Source organism: Carcharodon carcharias, chromosome 11, assembly GCF_017639515.1.
Source record: "Carcharodon carcharias isolate sCarCar2 chromosome 11, sCarCar2.pri, whole genome shotgun sequence".
NCBI classification, from domain to species: domain Eukaryota; kingdom Metazoa; phylum Chordata; class Chondrichthyes; order Lamniformes; family Lamnidae; genus Carcharodon; species Carcharodon carcharias.
In genome coordinates, this window is record NC_054477.1 from 61,904,946 (window position 1) to 61,925,940 (window position 20,995).

Genomic DNA, 20,995 nt, shown 5'->3' on the forward strand with positions numbered 1-20,995 from the left:
TGGTTACAGCAAGAGCGAAAAAGAGGCCTGAGTGGCAGTGTTTGCAAAGGATCCTATCATAGTTTTACAATGCAAGGATGCCCCATCTACTTAACTATTTAAATAGATTCTAAAAAAATAAGACTTATCCAATAGTTTGGCAAGCCAGATAAGAGCCAAAATCAAAATACTGAGGGTGCTGAAAAAACTCAGGTCTGGCAGCATATGTGGAGAGAAACAGAGGCTCTGAAGAAGTCATATGGATTTGAAACGTTAACTCTGTTTCTCTCTCCACAGATGCTGCCAGACCTACTGAGTTCTTCCAGCATTTTCTGTTTTTATTTCAGATAGGACAAAAGGCTGGTAGTTGTTCGAATGTGAAATCGGGGACCAGTCAGCACTGACTTGATATGATGCGATAACGTTGATCCTCCTGGATATTTGAATAATGAATAAATTAGAGGATTATGTTGCCCAGTATCTTGCAAAGCATGTTGATGGACCTGCACTAAGAAATTACTTGAGAAGTACTTTTACAGCAATCCCAAAAAGGACAGGATTAAGCCTGCCATAAGACAAGGATTGTTTGCTTTGGTCAGAACGCTGTCCACAACAAATTTAAAAGGGTTTAAGAACAAGTGTAAGCAGTTGAAAAATATTTTTCAGAAGGACAGACTCAGACTGCTGTGCTTGCTGTGGCCAAAGCACTCTTCCATAGGAATAAATATTTAATGAATGAGTTAAAAAGGAAAAAAAGAAAATAAGCAGAAACAGTTAGAAATAGAATCACAGGAGAAGACAATCCATTAGTTAAAGATAAGACTGCGACCAGCAGGCTGCAATAGTTTGCTTAAGAGCATTATAATTTCTGTATCTCAAAACAGAATTAAAAAGGACAATGTGACAGGCAAAAAAATGGTTTGGCAGTTGCAGCTGTGAGAGCTGACAGTGTAACATTTCAGGGATCGAGAAATTTACTGGGACTTTGTGCGAGTTCCTCAGTGTTCCTTTCCCTGTGTACTTTGTGTCATTGCTTAACAAAGAAGAAGTCACAAAATTGTGCAAAGAGACCAAGGAGTTTCATAGTAAACAAAGACTATGGGGAGAATTTTCCCAGGGACTTGGAAGCATGTTTGTAGCCGGGAAGCAGGATAATCAGGGAGAGTCGTGTCAGTTCCCCAAATTATTCCTGCTGCCTTGCGCTTTTCCCAGTGGCAGCTCCAGCGTGCTGATGGCAACCCGCCCAGTAGCAGCAGGGAGCCAATTAAGGCTCATCAGCAACCAATTAACAGCAATTTTCCAGTATAAATGAGATTTTATCAGCCTCGCACAGGACCCCAGCTGTGTCTGCAACTTGTCTGGTAACAGGAGGTGCATAAAGCAGGAGTTGGAGCACCAGGACAAGTTAATTAATTCTATCACCTTGAGTCAAATTGGCAAGCCCAAGATCTTCAGCAAGCAGGGGCTTGAAATTTCCTTCAAATTGCCTGGAGAATGCTGTAAGAAATAGTGCTGGTGGTGAGCCTCCAGCCGTTTCACTGCTCCATTCTGTCCAGCCACACACACATCCCATAAACACTAGCAGCATGCTCGCTAAATGCCAGCTGACAACCTTCACTGCGCATTACAGTCTTAGCCACTGACTCACAACAGCAATCCTGGAGGCGGCCTCTTAATTAGGTACGTCCCGTAAAATTATCCCAGGAAGTTCACTGCTGCAGCAAACTGGATCAGAACCCAAAAATGGTTCTGTTTGCTGAAAATTTTCAAACTACGGAAGATTCAACCCTATAGAGCAGCACGTAAAAATTACTTTGTTAGATACGCAAATACTAGGAACAGATTTAGGAGGAGAAAGAAACTGAAAGTTCACAGCAAATATGAGATTAAAATTGCTGTGAGAAAACAGGATTGAAGTAACAGACTTTATGCTGTGCCTCATGCACTCTCTTTTAAAGCGTATGATGTTCATATTGAATACTGGATCTCCTCAGGGTTGTGTACGTTCTCCTTGTTTTTTAACCTCTACATGAACAATTGCCAATCAGAGCGACATAACGATCCTGAAGTATGCTGATAATACGGTACTTGTGCGCCTAATCTGGGCTAATGAAACTACAGGAACTTGGAGAAGTTTGTAAAATAATGCAAGGATGATTTTCTTAAATTGAATGAAAGGCAAAAGAACTAGTTGCAGACTTTAGGAAAAAACAGTTAACGATATTGCTCCTGTGAAATATATATGATGTGGACATTGAAATAGTTACCAGCTACAAATATCTAGGTACCAAGGTGGATGATAAGGTGATTTGGGGGAAACGATGTATAGATATGGTGGCCAAGGGATGTATATGATTATACTACCTCAAAGTTAAAATCCTTTCAAGTCTTTGAAACAGCTGTAGTTGAGAGTGCTATCCTTTTTGGATGTCTCTCCTGGTATTGTCATCTTCAGCAGCGCCAGGAATTGAAATCAAGGGCCCTGGTGATTCTCCTGTTTCCAGGCCCCCTTTATCACCCCAGTCAACCCTAGAGACAATACCAGAATTCCAAGAAACATGAATAGCATTGTGTAAAGCTCGTGTTCCCTCAGAAAACAGGAAGCTTCAATTGAAGTTAATTAATTGAAGCTAAATTAAGTCTTGAAGATTAGAAAATGGACTGACAAAACTACTCCAGCCAGAGCATTCACTATGATGAAATGTGCCAATACTGATGGACACAATTTAAAGTTTGAAAGTTGTGGGTAAGGGCAGGGGGAAAGTTATATGGAGTATTTCACCCAAAGGGTGATAGGGATGTAGAAAAATTTGAGGTAAAGCCCCCACTGGTTCAAGCCCTTAACAAGTCATAGAGACACTAGGCAATTTACCTTGCACAAGTTGCACTCCAGTTGCAAAAGGCATGCCATTGGCAGGCAAAGTGCAACCAGGATCACACTATCAAGGGAGGTCGGGTCGAGAAGAGCCCAGCTAGGGCCACACACCATCAGGAGGGAGGTGGTCAGGTCTGGAAGCCGGGGAAGGAGCCATGCCATTGAGGAGGAGGTCGGGAAGGAGATAAAATCAGTGCAGTGAGGCACTGGACACCAGTCTACCTCACCTTGTGCTCCCACAGCCTCCAGCCAGGTTTACTGAAGAAAGCTCCAACAGAACAGAAACAGAACATTCCTCATGAGTCCCAACATAAGGTAAGCAAGAAAGGAGAGGGGACTGGGAATCTGGCGTGTCCTCTTCAGCCAATGATTGCTATTCAGATAGACAGCAATCACTGGCTGAGTCTCCTGTGAATTGGGATGATCTACACACCAGATTGGCTACTTTGGACACTGACCATCCAGATTGATAAGACTACTTGGCCAATGAACCCAGGTCCCCCTAGAGCAGAGGTACAGTATTTAGCACCTGTGCATCCCACTCTCCCAGGACCCGATCTTAGGAAAGTAGAATTTTAAGGATATAGAGATTGAATCAGGCGGGAAAGGTAGTTAATGACCAGATCTTTCTCAATGAAATCTGTTCTCCAGAATTTTGACTAATGTGTATTGTGAACAGTGAGAATCACCCCTGTCTTATATTACTGTTGGATGCATTCAGGGAGAAGGCTACAGTCCCTTAAATGCAGGGCAATTGGGTTCTGAGCTCATTTGTGTCCTTCTCTATAAGAATTCTAAACAGGAGTTTGATGAATGGATGAGGCAATGCATTCATGATGGGATTCATTGACTGGTTGTTTTAATATACTGGAATAGTTTTAACATATTTTAATCAAGGTTAGACTTTTGTGATAGGGTAATTTTCTTTAATTTTAGTGTTATTATTCATTTCTATATATTTTTTTTAATGAACAAGCAATGTACCCAAAATGAATTTCAGTATGGATAATAAATTGAATTGAATTCTTTCCTCTGTTTCATGCTGCTGTACTGAATCAAAAGCGGTTTAACATTCTAGTCCCTGTCATTGATACTAATATTAATATAAGCACTTTGATCAGTTTTTTTCTGAGCACAAATGATGTTTTACATTTGTAAATTGTTTTTCCTGTATATGCAAAGTTTGTTATCTTTACAATACAGCCCTGCATTTGGGATCTGAAAACTGAAATTAACAGACTGACTGACTTCAAATTATGAATAACAATTTTCTGTGGATGGCAACTACTGATAGCTGGTTACTTAAACAATGTGGCTATTCCTTGGGCATAAAAATCTGGGATTATTACCCAAAATTTGGCACTTGTTTGAGTTAGTCAACTCATAACAAAGAAACAATATTCTAAGGCAGGGAGAGCAAAGAAGGTTTGAATGATTAAGGTACCTATTATGAGAGCATTAATGTTAACAGTATGTTCATGATGCAATTCTTGGTGCGCAGTACAGTTCACCAAACAATGGCAATGAGATAGAAGTGTAGATCTGCAGAGAGTTCAGAAACGTACTCAAAAACAAGGCAGTGACATTGGCTGATTTTACCAAGCTCAAGACAGTTGGGAATAAAGACAATGATTGTGGTCAACACCTTTCTAGAATGTATCCAGAACTGTTTCCTGTATCAGTATATGTCATGTCCAACAAGGAGAAAAGCATGCCTTCATTTAGTTCTGCAAAACAATGTGGGATAAATAACATGAGAAAATAGAACAATTGCAAATAGTTACCATAACATAGTTGTATAATGTAAAATCAAAAGAAAAGGGAAGTCTAGTCCAAATTACAAGGGCAGAAAAGTCAGTAAACTAATCAGCATGTGGGAAATCTTTAAATAGGAGATGCATAGAGTACAAAGTAAATATATTTTTATAAGGTGAAAAGGGGACGTACACATCAGAATTCCAAAGATAGAGAATAAAACTGAACTGACATTCAATATAGGATAAAGATAAAACAACACAGAAGATAATCATGATTAAAAAATAGTAGGGAGATAAAACAGGAAGTTAGAAGAGCTAAAACGAAATATGAATAAAACCAACAGACAACAAAACAATTAGTAAAGGCTTACACAAGGATATAGAAAGTACAAAAATACTCAGTTAAGGAATAGCCAAAAATGAAAGGAATCTAATTGTGGAGGATAAAGGTAGTAAATAAATATTTTTCTTCATTTTTTATAAATGATAGCAGCAATGATGAAATAAGTGTACTTGAGGATAACGTGAAACAGCTAATATGGATAACTGTCAAAAAAGAATTAGTTCTGAAATAAACAAAATTCAACGTGAATAAGTCGCCAGGTCTTAAAGGCATATATCCTCAGCTGCTGAAAGAGATAGCAAAGGCTCTTGCTACAATTTTTCAACCCTCCTTGGAAATGGGATTTGGGCTGTTTAAAGGAAAAGGATAAATTAGGTAATAGAGGCCCTGTTAATCCAATATTTTCAGAATATATGGAATAAGCTCAGTTTGGGTTTGACCAGGACAACTTGGCTCCAAACCTCATTACATCTTTGGGAAATACACAGATACAGGAACTGAATTCCAGAGGTGAGGTAAGTGACATCAAGGTAGCATACTCCAGAACATCATGGTTCAAAATACACAAGGGAAGTTGGCAAATTTACCTTGAAACATCACAAATAGCCTGCAAAAATGCACAGATGGGGCAAAAAGTTCAAGAAGGTCGCCCTCATACAATATTACCTTACATTATGGCCCCTGTATAGTCCAGGGCCAAACAATTATAGGTGCTCGTTTTCCTGCTTTCAACAAGATGCATGCAGAGATCGATTGGAGGTGCAACGAGCATGAGACACAAAATCTGAGGACCTGCTCCTGCAGGAGCAGCAAGGGTGGAAGAGAGGGAACATGTGATTAGAGGAGTTGGAGTAGAGGCATGGGACACATGAGAGGGGAGGCCAAGTCAGTGGCAGGTCCAGTGCAGGTAAAATAGCTCCGGCTGTGACAGTGTGAGTGTGAGTGAGCCAAGAAAGGGGGGAGGAGGAGGGAGGAGGGGATTAAGGGGAGGGGGAGGCCACACTGATGAGAGGAAGGGTGTGAGCAACTGGCAACACTGCTCACTTTCACACTTGCAGCTTGTTTTATTTGTGTATATGATTTCCCAACTCGTTTTTTAAATCTTCATTTTCCTTCTTCTAAAGCCTTCCACCTGGGCCTGGCTTTCAAGACTACAAACCACTGCTCAAACAACAATAACCAAACAAAAAAAATAAAGTTAAATGTTTTCCAATGACTTCCTTTTTTATTTTCGTCCAATAAATTATTTTGTCAGCAAAGTTTAAAACAGGGAGATCTAGAGTAGGGGAGAAAATATATTAAAGCGGAAATCTAATTTTTTCTGTTCTCTTTAGATTTTTCTTTAAACATTTCTGCTCTTGAAGTACCTGTCTGTATACAGGCTTGATTTAGCTGTCGTTGTGCATGTGTTTTTTCAAATGTTTTGGGCTGTAGAAAAAGTTGGGAGCCCAGTAAATTCAGGCGAGCCCAACCTTCCAGGCTTTAAGCTTGCTTTAATATCAGCCACTGCAGGATGCATCAGGGTGGCGGTGAATGAAGGAAAACTGTTTCAATGTTGTTGGACTCTTGGCCACCAGCCCAGCACTGAAGCTTCTTATTTCTTTTGTATCCTTTTAAACAGCGGCATAGAATGAGTTTGCAAATTTCTGCTTCAGAAAGAGTTTGGTTTCTAACTTAAATTTTTAGATCTAAGGAGCCCCTGAAAGTAGCTCCCTTAAATTAAGAAGTACCCCTAGAGAAAATTTCAAAGAGCTCACAGAAAAAAATTGTGACGCCAAGGAACCCCAGTCAACAGGGTTCAGAGGCAAAACTCTCTAGTGGCCAGGGTCATCCTTGGAACAAAGATGTTTATGGTTATTGGAAGCTCCAAGGTTCACTGCAAGAGTTCCTGAAGGTTGTATTCATGCTTAGTACTTAAGCTGCTTCCTCAATTACTGGCCCTCTATCACAATAGGTCAGAAGTGGGGTGTTTTGCTAATAATTGCACCGCCTTCAGCTTCATTTGTATTTTCTCACATAAAGAAACAGCCTGTGCCCATTATATAACAAAACCTGGATAACATCCAGGTTTGGACTGATAAGTGACAATAACAAATGCACCACACAAGTGCCAGGCATTGACCATCTCACCTCCCCTTGACAATGAATGGCACTATCATCAAATCCCCCACCATCAGCACGCTGATCACCATGGACCAGAAACTCAATATACCCAACCACATAAATGCCATGGCTATTACGCCAGGTCAGAAGCATGGTATTCCAATGCAATTGGCTGAACTCCCAGCTCCCCTAAATCCTCTCTTGCATCTACAAGGGATGTTAGGAGTGATGGAATACTCTCCACTTGCCTGAAATGGGTACAGATATAACCAAACAAGCAGCTTAACACCGTCCAGGACAAATTGGCAGCCCATCCTCCCATTTAACATCCACCTCCAGTATAACATGGTTGCAGTGCATATTATCTGCAGTGCTTCCTGTAACAACTTGCCAAATTTCATTGGCAGCACCTCCCAAATTCCATGGTCTTCACCACTTCCTCCCTAGCAGCACCGTCAGAATGTATTCACCACTTGGGTGTTCTTGAACTGCTACAGTCCAATACCTACTCAAGGGCAACCAGGGATGGGCAATAAATGCTGCAGTGTTTAATCGCACTGGAGAAAAGCTTGCAGTGGTGTACACCGGAGTCAGTGCAGGGTTCACTTTTGCGGATGGGTGGACGAATTGGGAGTGTATGGAACATAATCTTGATATTTGCTAATGATGCAAAGTAGAAGGATTGGTAAACAGTAAAAAGAATCGTAAACATATTCAGGAAGACACAGACAGATTCGTAGAATGGGCTGATAGGTAGCAGGGCCAGAAGACATAGGAGCAGAAATTAAGCCATTCGGCCCATCGAGTCTGCTCCGCCATTACCATGGCTGATAAGTTTCTCAACCCCATTCTCCCACCTTCTCCCTGTAACCTTTGATCCCACTACCAATCAAGAACCTGTCTATCTCGGTCTTAAATACACTCAATGACCTGGCCTCCACAGCCTTCTGTGGCAATGAATTCCATAGATTCACCACTCTCTGGCTAAAGAAGTTTCTCCTCATCTCTGTTCTAAAAGGTCTTCCCTTTACTCTGAGGCTGTGCCCTCGGATCCTAGTCTCTCCTACTAATGGAAACATCTTTCCCACGTCCACTCTATCCAGGTCTTTCAGTATTCTGTAAGTTTCAATCAGATCCCCCCCTCATCCTTCTAAACTCCATTGAGTATAGACCCAGAGTCCTCAAACGCTCCTCATATGTTAAGCCTTTCATTCCTGGGATTGTTCTCGTGAACCTCCTCTGGACCCTCTCCAGGGCCAGCGCATCTTTCCTGAGATACGGGGCCCAAAATTGCTCACAATATTCTAAATGTGGTCTGACCAGAGTATTATAAAGCCTCATCAGCACATCCCTGCTTTTATATTCTAGTCCTCTCGAAACAAATGCCAACATTGCATTTGCCTTCCCAACTACCAACTCAACCTGCAAGTTAATCTTAATAGCATCCTGGACTAGGACTCTCAAGTCCCTTTGCACTCCAGATTTCTGAATTCTCTCCCCATTTAGAAAATAGTCTATGCCTCTATTCTTCCTACCAAAGTGCATGACCTCACACTTCCCCACGTTATATTCCATTTGCCACTTCTTTGCCCATTCTCCTAACCTGTCCAAATCCTTCTGCAGCCTCCCCGCCTCCTCCATACTACCTGTCCCTCCACCTATCTTTGTATCATCTGCAAACTTAGCCAGAATGCCCTCAGTTCCTTCATCTAGATCATTAATGTATAAAGTGAAAAGTTGTGCTCCCAACACTGACCCCTGCGGAACTCCACTAGTCACTGGCTGCCATCCTGAAAAGGACCCCCTTATCCCCACTCTCTGCCTCCTACCAGACAGCCAATCTTCTATCCATGCTAGTACCTTGCCTCTAACACCATGGGCTCTTATCTTACTGAGCAGCCTCCTGTGCGGCACCTTGTCAAAGGCCTTCTGGAAGTCCAAGTAGATAACATCCATTGGCTCCCCTTTGTCTAACCTACTCGTTACCTCCTCAAAGAATTCTAACAGAATTCAGGGCAGATGCAATTTAATGTGGATAAGTGAGAGGAGATATGTTTTGGGCAAAATGGAAAAGCAGTACATAACTGACCAAATGGAAGCAAAGTGCATTTAGTTAGAGATTCAACAACACAAAGCTATTCAGTAATTCCTCTCCTTACCTTTAAAATGTTAAACTAAATTTACACCAATACTCAATTACTGCACAAACATTTCCTCTAAAATTAAAAGAAATTTAATTTCATTAACAGATGAATCTGAACCTATTTTAAAGGAAGTACAGTCACTGTTCAGAATCATCCACTTTCCTGTGTGATGTCACTATTCACATTTGCTGCTACTAAAATCAAAATCAACATACTAAGGTTAAAACACAAGTTTGCAATGCCATGGGTAAGTTTTGATTGCAGCACTAACTTGAAAGCCATGGCAGACAAATGATAAGGATACAGATCAGTTATGATCTTATTGAATAGACTTGAGGGGCTGAATGGCCTACTCCTGTTCCCATGTTCATTGCAACGTTTTTCAACCAGGCCATATCTAGAAGCTAAATCTGTCTCAATACTCCAGGATACTACGCTCCTAAATCTTTTATAACTGCCTGGCATTTAGGATTCGGTGTGTCATACGGTTGAAATAATTTGTCAAAATCAAGTCCCAAACTGCAGTGATCAGGAATTTACCTTCCAGCACAGTAAATTCCCTCCCATTAACAATGGTCAGTCACATCCAAATTTGTCCAAACATAAAAGTTAATTGAAAATACATTGTGAACAGCGACAAACAGATCGCTCTAGTATTTTGAACTTAGTTGATGGAAAATTGAAGGTAGCTTGCTTATGTGGTGTCCCTCTCTCACAAACGACAGGAGGCAGCCACAGCTCCTAATTCATCCGATTTTTGCGCACACACACACACGTTGCATCACAGGCAAACTGAAATACAAGCCTCCAGGAATTATTGCCCCAGAGCCCGAAATCTATTTTAAGAGGAGTTCACGTTTTACAAACCTAGCCTCCACACCAAACAAAAAGGACGCGTTCTCCAAAAAGTTCTATTATTTGGTCCGAGGTCCGAAGTTATGCAAATCAAGGACCAACTCCCCCTGGAGCAGGGTTCAGCAGCAACACCCCCTCCCATCCTAAATTTACATTTAACCTCCCTCTTCCCACTCAAACCAACAACAGACAAACATGCCGCCGCCGCGCACCTGAACCTCTCCTGCCCCGCCGTGTCCCACAGCTGTAATTTGATCCTCTTTCCCGGCTCGATCTCCACCAGCCTGGCGAAGAAATCCACACCAACCGTGGGGTCAGAAACGTCGCTGAATTTGCCGTCGGTGAATCTCCGGAGGAGGCAGGACTTCCCCACCGTCGAGTCCCCGATCACTATCAGACGGAACTGATAGATCCAAATAGCATCCATGACATAACTTTACCGCCCCCCACACCTCCTTCCCTCCCTCCTCCCTTTTCACAAGGTCTCAGTAAATTTACAAAAGGCTATCTCAACTAAACAAATAAAATGAAACCAAGTCAAATATACGTCTAAATAATATCAACCTGCAAAGCAAAAAAAAACACCAGCAATTCCAAACTATTAACACAGCAAAATCTCTCCACCCCCCTCAGCCCAGTCCAGTTTGCAATGCTGCAAACTCAGCTCCGGAGCTGGTACCGGAAAACCAAACCCGGCAAGAGGGAAACGATGATTGACATCGAAAACCTCCCATCACAAGTCAGAAAACCGATAAGAAGCCTCCGCGTTCGCTCATCGGATACAGGAGAGGGCAGGAGCTCCTGGCGAATCGTGGGTTGATGCTGAGCTCAACAGGACGTATACACTTGTCTGGCTAAAGGCTCTCCTGATTTGATTTAAAGAATGAACACACAAAAATATATTTATATACATACACATTCATCACACTACATACAAGCACATACACATAGCTCAAGGGCATTACAATGTGATTGTCATAAAAACATCAATCTAACATTTTGTGGTATGCAATGCAATCCATTTAAGAATGCTGTAATAATGTGATAAAGAATAATTTTGAGATATGACAGTTAATCAAGATGTGAATCTGACCATATAACACAGCTACTCAATTCATAGATTTTTTTTACCAGTTTAACCCATGGGTTGTTCAAAGCTGTATAATAAATGTATTAAAATAGCCGAGAATGATTCATAGAACAATTTCAATTTTTTAGTTCCCAAGAAAAACTTTAACAAAGTTTCCCCTCCTCTTGGCCTAAAATTTGGCAAAGTTATATAATAACCATAATACATGTAGGAACATAAAATAATGGGAGGGTTGAAAGCCTGTGAGGTGACTCTCATCTTGTTTACCAGATGGGTCCTAGCTAATGTCATATTAGTGATAAGGAGGCTGATCTCAGATCGGAAATCCTCTCTGGATCTACAGCCTCTCACTTCCAGTCCTATGCAACCCTTCTGGTGGTGAAGCTTGTTAACTCTGCTTCACAGTAGAGGAAAAGATGTTGAAAGGCTATACCTAAAATTATTTGGTATTTCGTATGGTATGGTATTGCAGCATGGACTGCAACAAAGGGTGAAAGCAGAGAAACAACCTGTGCTAGCCATCTACTGCAGCTGCTAAGCAACCCAGATACCTTGGATACTCCTAGCTTCTAGGATCATGTAAAAGCAGCCGAGAGAGGGGGGGACAGCAGGAAGCACTCTGCCTCTGCTATAATCAAATTCCTTAATGTAGAACAAAAACAGAATTACCTGGAAAAACTCAGCAGGTCTGGCAGCATCAGCGGAGAAGAAAAGAGTTGACATTTCGAGTCCTCATGACCCTTTGACAGAACTAAGTAGAAATAGGAAAGGGGTGAAATATAAGCTGGTTTAAGGTGTGTGTGTGTGTGTGGGGGGGGGGGGGTGGGTTGGTGGGGGGAGAGAAGTGGAGGGGGGGTGTGGTTGTAGGGACAAACAAGCAGTGATAGAAGCAGATCATCAAAAGATGTCAAAGACAACAGAACAAAAGAACACATAGGTGTCGAAGTTGGTGATATTATCTAAACAAATGTGCTAATTAAGAATGGATGGCAGGGCACTCATGGTACAGCTCTGATGGGGGTGGGGGGAGCATAAAAGATTTAAAAATATTTAAAAATAATGGAAATAGGTGGGAAAAAGAAAAATCTATATAATTTATTGGAAAAAACAAAAGGAAGGGGGAAGAAACAGAAAGGGGGTGGGGATGGAGGAGGGAGTTCAGGACCTAAAGTTGTTGAATTCAATATTCAGGCCAGAAGGCTGTAAAGTGCCTAGTCGGAAGATGAGGTGTTGTTCCTCCAGTTTACGTTGGGCTTCACTGGAACAATGCAGCAAGCCAAGGACAGACATGTGGGCAAGAGAGCAAGGTGGAGTGTTGAAATGGCAAGCGACAGGGAGGTTTGGGTCTTTCTTGCAGACAGACCGCAGGTGTTCTGCAAAGCGGTCGCCCAGTTTACGTTTGGTCTCTCCAATGTAGAGGAGACCGCATTGGGAGCAATGAATGCAGTAGACTAAGTTGGGGGAACTGCAAGTGAAATGTTGCTTCACTTGAAAGGAGTGTTTGGGCCCTTGGACGGTGAGGCGAGAGGAAGTGAAGGGGCAGGTGTTGCATCTTTTGCATGGGCATGGGGTGGTGCCATAGGTGGGGGTTGGGGAGTAGGGGGTGATGGAGGAGTGGACCAGGGTGTCCCAGAGGGAACGATCCCTACGGAATGCCGATGGTGGGGGGGTGAAGGGAAGATGTGTTTGGTAGTGGCATCATGTTGGAGTTGGCGGAAATGACGGAGGATGATCCTTTGAATGCGGAGGCTGATGGGGTGATAAGTGAGGACAAGGGGGACCCTATCATGTTTCTGGGAGGGAGGAGAAGGCGTGAGGGCGGATGCGCGGGAGATGGGCCGGACACGGTTGAGGGCCCTGTCAACCACTGTGGGTGGAAAACCTCGGTTAAGGAAGAAGGAGGACATGTCAGAGGAACTGTTTTTGAAGGTAGCATCTTCAGAACAGATGCGACGGAGGTGAAGGAACTGAGAGAATGGGATGGAGTCCTTACAGGGCTCATTTCTCGTTATCTTGACTCCCTTCTCTCTCCCCCAGTCCAGTCCCTTCCCACCTACATCTGTGATTCCTCTGACACCTTACGTCACATCGACAATTTCCAGTTCCCTGACCCCAACCACTTCCTCTTCACCATGGACGTCCAATCCCTCTACAGCTCCATCCCCCGCCAGGATGGTCTGAGGGCCCTTAGCTTCTTCCTCGAACAGAGGTCCGAACAATCCCCATCCACCACTACTCTCCTCCGTCTGGCTGAACTTGTTCTCACACTGAACAATTTCTCCTTCAACTCCTCTCACTTCCTCCAAATAAAAGGTGTGGCTATGGGTACCTGCATGGGCCCCAGCTATGCCTGTCTCTTTATGGGGTATGTGGAACATTCCTTGTTGCAGTCCTACTCCGGCCTCCTTCCACAACTCTTTCTCCGGTACTTCGATGATTACTTCGGTGCTGCTTCATGCTCTCATCGGGACTTGGAAAAATTTATTAATTTTGCTTCCAATCTCCACCCCTCCATCATTTTCATGTGGTCCATCTCTGACACTTCCCTTCCCTTCCTTGACCTCTCAGTCTCAATCTTTGGTGATAGACTGTCCACCAACATCCATTACAAGTCTATCGACTCCCACAGCTACCTTGACTACAGCTCCTCACACCCCGCTTCTTGTAAGGACTCCATCCCATTCTCTCAGTTCCTTCGCCTCCGTCACATCTGTTCCGATGATGCTACCTTCAAAAACAGTTCCTCTGACATGTCCTCCTTCTTCCTTAACCGAGGTTTTCCACCCACGGTCGTTGACAGGGCCCTCAACCGTGTCCGGCCCATCTCCTGCGCATCCGCCCTCACGCCTTCTCCTCCCTCCCAGAAACATGATAGGGTCCCCCTTGACCTCACTTATCACCCCACCAGCCTCCGCATTCAGAGGATCATCCTCCGTCATTTCCGCCAACTCCAGCATGATGCCACCACCAAACACATCTTCCCTTCACCCCGCCGTCGGCATTCCGTAGGGATCGTTCCCTCTGGGACACCCTGGTCCACTCCTCCATCACCCCCTACTCCTCAACCCCCACCTATGGCACCACCCCATGCCCATGCAAAAGATGTAACACCTGTCCCTTCACTTCCTCTCTCCTCACCATCCAAGGGCCCAAACACTCCTTTCAAGTGAAGCAACATTTCACTTGCAGTTCCCCCAACTTAGTCTACTGCATTCATTGCTCCCAATGCGGTCTCCTCTATAGTGGAGAGACCAAACGTAAACTGGGCAACCGCTTTGCAGAACACCTGCGGTCTGTCTGCAAGAGTGACCCAAACCTCCCTGTCGCTTGCCATTTCAACACTCCACCCTGCTCTCTTACCCACATGTCTGTCCTTGGCTTGCTGCATTGTTCCAGTGAAGCCCAACACAAACTGGAGGAACAACACCTCATCTTCCGACTAGGCACTTTACAGCCTTCCGGCCTGAATATTGAATTCAACAACTTTAGGTCCTGAACTCCCTCCTTCATCCCCACCCCCTTTCTGCTTCTTCCCCCTTCCTTTTGTTTTTTTTCCAATAAATTATATAGGTTTTTCTTTTTCCCACCTATTTCCATTATTTTTAAATATTTTTAAATCTTTTATGCTCCCCCCACCCCCATCAGAGCTATACCTTGAGTGCCCTACCATCCATTCTTAATTAGCACATTTGTTTAGATATATATCACCAACTTCGACACCTATGTGTTCTTTTGTTCTGTTGTCTTTGACATCTTTTGATGATCTGCTTCTATCACTGCTTGTTTGTCCCTACAACCACACCCCCCCTCCACTTCTCTCCCCCCACCCAACCCACCCCCCCCACACACACACACACCTTAAACCAGCTTATATTTCACCCCTTTCCTATTTCTACTTAGTTCTGTCGAAGGGTCATGAGGACTTGAAACGTCAACTCTCTTCTTCTCCGCTGATGCTGCCAGACCTGCTGAGTTTTTCCAGGTAATTCTGTTTTTGTTTTGGATTTCCAGCATCCGCAGTTTTTTGTTTTTATCCTTCAGTCATTGGAGGATCCACTGAAGATGATGAAATCACTTACAGATTGGCCGTATCCAAACAGGGAGTCGAGAACTGTCACTACATCGTGAGATCAGCATTTCTAAACATAGCTTTAGAAACTTAGAAACCCCAGACATGGAATACTTCAACTTGCCTGGCAAAAAGGGAACTATTACAATTGACTGTAGTATTCTTCAAGTCGTTGGCAATACTGACATTAATTCACCTTTAGTAGCTCAAAGGACAAAATCCAACCACAGAAATGGGAAATTCAAACAGGCAAAATTGGTCAAGAATTATGAGCAGTCATTGTGCAAATTAACATTTTAAAATTGCAAGATAACACAAATTTGCACTAAGGTGTCTGGAGGACCTTTCAGGAAGAAAGGATTTGCAGCAAATATTGTCAACAAAAACTTGATTGAACATCTCACCTAAACACCAGAAACATTGGTGATGTAGACCTTCCTAAGTACATAATTAGGAAGTCAGCCTAGATTATATGCTATGGTTAAACCTGCTTAAGTAATTAATGGCACTTGTTAATGAATCATGTTTATAGAAGTACCCAGATTAGCCCTGTCAGAAGTTAATTTATAGAAGACAATATTCTTATTTAATTTTATAAGCTTCTTTTTTGTTTTAATATAATTTTTGGTATTTATTGTTTGTGCCCCTTTAAAAAAAAGGGCTACTTTTGTTAGTTTTTTTGATGACACTTGGAAAACCCAGAGTCTCTTAATTGGTTTAATTGCTCATTTAAAATAGTAGAGATACAAGTGAAAAGTATGAAACCAAAGCCCCCCACCCCGACCCCCAAGTATTATCTGTACTTAAAGGCATCACTCCAGGAGAAGTCAGAGCACGAGTAGGCCATTAGGCCATATGGCCCTCAAACCTATTCTACCATTCAATAAGATCATAACTGATCTGCAATGTCAATTCCACTTGTCTGCGGGATCCCCATATCCCTTTGTGATTCCTTTGGAGCTCAAACATCTACTGATTTCAGCTTGAATATACTCAATTACTGAGCATCCACATCATTCTCAGGTAGAGAATTCTAAAGATTCATTAACCTGAATGAAGAAACTTGTTCTCAGTGGCTAATCCCCATATCCTCAGATTATACTCCCTTGTTCTAGACTCTCCATCCAGGCGAAACAGTCTCCCAATATTTACCCTGTCAGGTTCACTCAGAATAATATATGTTTCAATGGGATAATCTTTCATTCATCTAAACTCCAGAGAATGTAGGCCCATTCTACTCAATACTTCCTGATTGGGCAACTTTCTCATTCCAGGAAGCAATTTAGTCAACATTTGTTGCACCCCATCTAATGCAAGTATATCCTTCCTTGTGTACAAATATCAAAATGACACATTGCACTCCAGGTGTGATCTCCCCAAAGCCCTGTACAATTGCAGCAAAACTTCTTTACTCTCGTACTCTATCTTCTTGCAACAGAGGCTAGTACACCATTTGCCTTCCTAATTGCTTGCTGTACTTGCATGTTAATTTCCTGTTTTATGTACAAAGACCCTAAAATCCCTCTGAATAGTAATATTTAATAGTTTCTCACCATTTAAGCAATATTCATTTTTTTTCTATTCTTGCTACCAAAGTGAATAATCTCACATTTCCAGACATTATACTCCACCTACCACCTCTTGTACTCTCGCATAACCTGTCTGTATCTCTTTGCAAACTCTTTGTGTTCTTCTTACAGCTTATTTTCCCATGTAGCTTTGAATTCTTAATAAACTTGGATACTTTACACTCGGTCCTTTCATTTAAAAAATTAATATAGATTGCAAGTAGCAGAGGCTATTGACCCTTGCAGCACCCCACTAATAACAGCCTGGCAACCCAAAAGTGACCCATTTATTCTTACTCTATGCCTACTAATAGATTGCCCCAATCCAGGGCAGGGAGAGAAATCATGGGCCCCGGTGCTTCTCTCATTTTCTTATTCCCCTCCCCACGCCCTTTAACCCTCCCAATCATTCATGCATGATATTTTTTCCCCTTTCGATATCACCAATCAATTCACCAAACAATCACAGTAAGATCCTAGTAAAATGATAAAGCCTATTGTAGGCATTTGGTTACAACTATCATCCAATTATATATGCAGCATGTGTCATTAGTATTAAGAGTAGCACTGAGATAATGCAATATTAGTCTGTGTATGACCTGTAGGTGATCCCACTGTAACCATTAAACAAACCAGAGATACACATTTTAATTTAACAGCATTATGCAAAATTGTTAATTTGACTGGAAAATATCCAATTAGTTATTTATAATGTGAGGAATCCATTTTTGGAAAATATGAAGGACATTGAATTTTGGACATTCTTCCTCCTGAGTTATTTTTAAAAGTTTGCAAAAATTAATTCAAGGCTGTGAATATGCCACTCCTCAAGAAACCACAGGTCAAGATATATGTCCAGTGGGGAACACCTAGAGAGGGAAGAGATACTTTATACATCTAAGTTAACAAAGAACTGCTGTTGCCAGACCCAAGACTCTTGCTGATTGGTTAGAAGCACCTGACCTAAGAGAAGTATTCTCTGAACATGTTAGTCTTAAAACTCTCAGGCAGATTGTGTGTCAGTGTGCCTTAGAAGGTGTGTAAGAAAAAGACTCTTTCTTTCCCTCTCTCTGCCCAAATTTGTGTTAAACTTTCCTCAGAAATGTCTCATCAGGATAACTCATCTGTTTTTTGGAAAGTCTGCAAAGTTGTGATAAATAAGAGTCAATGAGGACAGTTTCATCAAACAAATCCGTTTGAAAGAACTTCCAGATCTATTGTGACCAGGATTCTGTTACATCAACAGTGTCGAGATCTTTTTGAATTTTATCCTTTCAAAAGAAACATTCCCGTCCTCCAGACTCTGCAGGGGACTGTGTTTGTTTTGTCCAGCTTAATGTTTCTGTGTGAGTGTATGGGGGTTTGAATATTTGTTTTTTAAAAGGGTAAAATTGTCACACTTCTTAAACTACAACTTGTATGTTAACCACTTTATTAACTTGTTTTTTAAAAAGTAGTTTGTTTTATAATAGATCAACATTTTTTTGTGTTTACTGAAAGAAGCCTGGTTTGAACCTTTTCATGCTGGGAATAAGAGTATCAAAGGGTAACAACTAGCCAGTTTTGTGGGAGAATTAAACTTTAAAACTATTATTATGACCTGTGGAGAAGTGGGGCTAGAATTAACTGTGCACTCCTCCCATCTTGGTACATTACACACTGTGCAAATGATAACACTGATTTCAATGACTGCCTCAGCCCTCATTAACATGATTTGCACATTGCACCATATGGACACATCGAAGTTAAATTTATATTTGGGAGAACGATTTAATACTTGCAACCCAGACAAACTGCACAATATATTTTTGATTTTGGAGAAGAAGTAGAAGCTTTCTCCTGCCTGGGTGCATGATATTATTCAATATAATTATTTCATACAAGCAATTTCATTTTATTTTATCAGTAATCTCATAGGATAGAAAGATCAAATGACTCCTGGGCAATAGTGGAATGATTGAACAACATAGGTCTTCACTGTCAATGAGGAGCTTCTGATGTTTTTGTGTGACACAACTTTTAAGAGGACAGAGGACAAAGATTGAATGGTTCACTGTTGTTTCTGTGTTTTCTTGATCAGCAAGTCTGAAGACTCTGCTGATTGCTGCTTCTCACTACTATTCAATATCTACAATGCAACACAACTTTGTCACAATATTTCAATATGTTAAAAATCTCATAAGAGCACCAAGATAGAGGGGGATATTAGGTAAGTGGACAAAAGGGCAAGATTGAAGTCAATGGAAAAGCCTCCTGAGAATCATGTGCAGTGTAAAGCAGGTTACTGACTCACTATGAGCCCATTACACACTCCTGTCCTGGCAATCTCACCCCATAAAGTCTCCTCAGTAAACTTCCATTAACAACAAAATAAACAAACTCCAGCCATGATTCCACTCTCTTTTTGCAAAATAATTATTGATGACAGAGGCCATCTAGCCCAGTTCACCTCATCCATCCAAATGACATACAAACATACCTTTGGCTGTAAAGTGATTTGAGATATTGTGAAAGGTGCTGTATAAATGTAGGTTTTGTCTTCCTTTAATTACAACTGTATGCAGTAAGTAGACTAACTGTAGCAATGGTGAAATTGGAGGATCAATGCTGATTCTATAAGGATAATTAATCACAGAGCTATTGACTGATGTTAAGAAAGTGGCTACAACTAAATCACCACATTTATAAAACAATTCAACTCTGTAGCTAATACAACCTTACCATTCTGACTTCTCTGGCACCAACCAACAATATACCATGACAGGCATCTGCCCCTTTTATACTAATGGCATTATCCCAAGGATTTGTCAGTCAGACATCTATCAGCAACTCAGGAAAAATGTAGATTGAATTGTTGATCTGAATTTTTCAGAGATGGGACCTTGGCATGTGTGTCCATAGATCTCTGATGGTGGAAGGGCATGTTAGCGGCGCTGTGAAAGAGACATATGGGACACTTGCCTTTATCAATCAAGGTATAGATTACAAAAGTAGGGAGATCATGTTGGAATTGTATAGAACATTGGTGAGGCCACAGCTGGAGTACTGTGTGCAGTTCTGATCATCACATTATAGGAAGGATGTGATTGCTCTGGAGGGAGTGCAGAGGAGATTCACCAGGATGTTGCCAGGGATGAAACATTTAAGTTATGAGGAGAGGTTGGATAAACTTGGGTTGTTTTCGTTGGAGCAGAGAAGACTGAGGGGCGAACTGATTGAGATGTACAAAATTATGAGGGGCATGGACAGGGCGGATAGGGAGCAGCTGTTCCCCTTAGTTGAAGGGTCAGTCACGAGGGGACATAAGTTCAAGGTGAGGGGCAGGAGGTTTAGGGAGGATGTGAGGAAAAACCTTTTTACTCAGAGGGTGGTAACGGTCTGGAATGCGCTGCCTAGGATGGTGGTGGAGGCGGGTTGCCTCACATCATTTAAAAAGTACCCGGATGAGCACTTGGCACATCATAACATTCAAGTCTATGGGCCAAGTGCTGGTAAATGGGATTGGGCAGGTAGGTGAGGTTTTTCTCATGTGTCGGTGCAGACTTAATGGGCTGAAGGGCCTCTTCTGCATTGTGTGATTCTGTGAAGAATAATACATCATACAAAAATTCAGGACGGCCTTAACTCAAGAACTGGATTGTTTCCCCTTCCCCCAAAAGCGGTCATACAAATTGTGTTGTACACTGTTAATTTACAGCCTACCTGAGGTGAACCTTGGATGGAGTAGATATTTGTAAAGTCCTTCTTTAAGCGATCTCCTCCCCAGGCTTTGCATGAGTAACAAAACTGGTGATAGCGAGTCAACACCTTGTATTGCATCACTCCTGGTTTTTATTTTCGTACATTTATTTTGATGTGGTCCAAGATTCTCCAGCCTGAGGAACATCAGCATAGCAGGTTGTCAGAATTGTGTCTACTTTAGGGCATAATGAAAATTTTGACATCTAAATATATTCCAGTCTAAATTCAAAACAGAATTTTAAGAAGTGTACAGTATTTTATTTTATGGTATTAAACGTTAAAAGTGACCCTCCTGCCCACACCACCCCATGCTAATCCCCCCACTGCAATCAGCACATCACTCCCACCCACCTGCACAAATCACTTCTCACATCCCCAGCCCCTCAACCCACCTCTCACTCCAGCCTCTCATGCTCCCATTCCACCATACCCACCATCCCTACCCTCTACCACCCACCCACCCCTCTACTC

General features: G+C 42.1%; 1 protein-coding gene across 5 annotated transcripts in view; it reads right to left on the reverse strand.

Moving 5' to 3' along the window:
* LOC121284157 (ras-related protein Rab-39A-like) overlaps positions 1-10,726 on the reverse strand; it is a 64,913-nt gene extending 54,187 nt beyond the window's left edge. For all 5 annotated transcript variants that reach the window (XR_005944446.1, XM_041199376.1, XM_041199377.1 and 2 more), the window contains exon 1: positions 10,269-10,726. Coding sequence is in view for 4 of the 5 variants with exons in the window: in XM_041199376.1 (XP_041055310.1) it covers positions 10,269-10,483 (215 nt within the window). In the remaining variant the exon portion in view is untranslated. The remainder of the gene's footprint in view (positions 1-10,268) is intronic.
* Between the last annotated feature and the right edge of the window lie 10,269 nt (positions 10,727-20,995).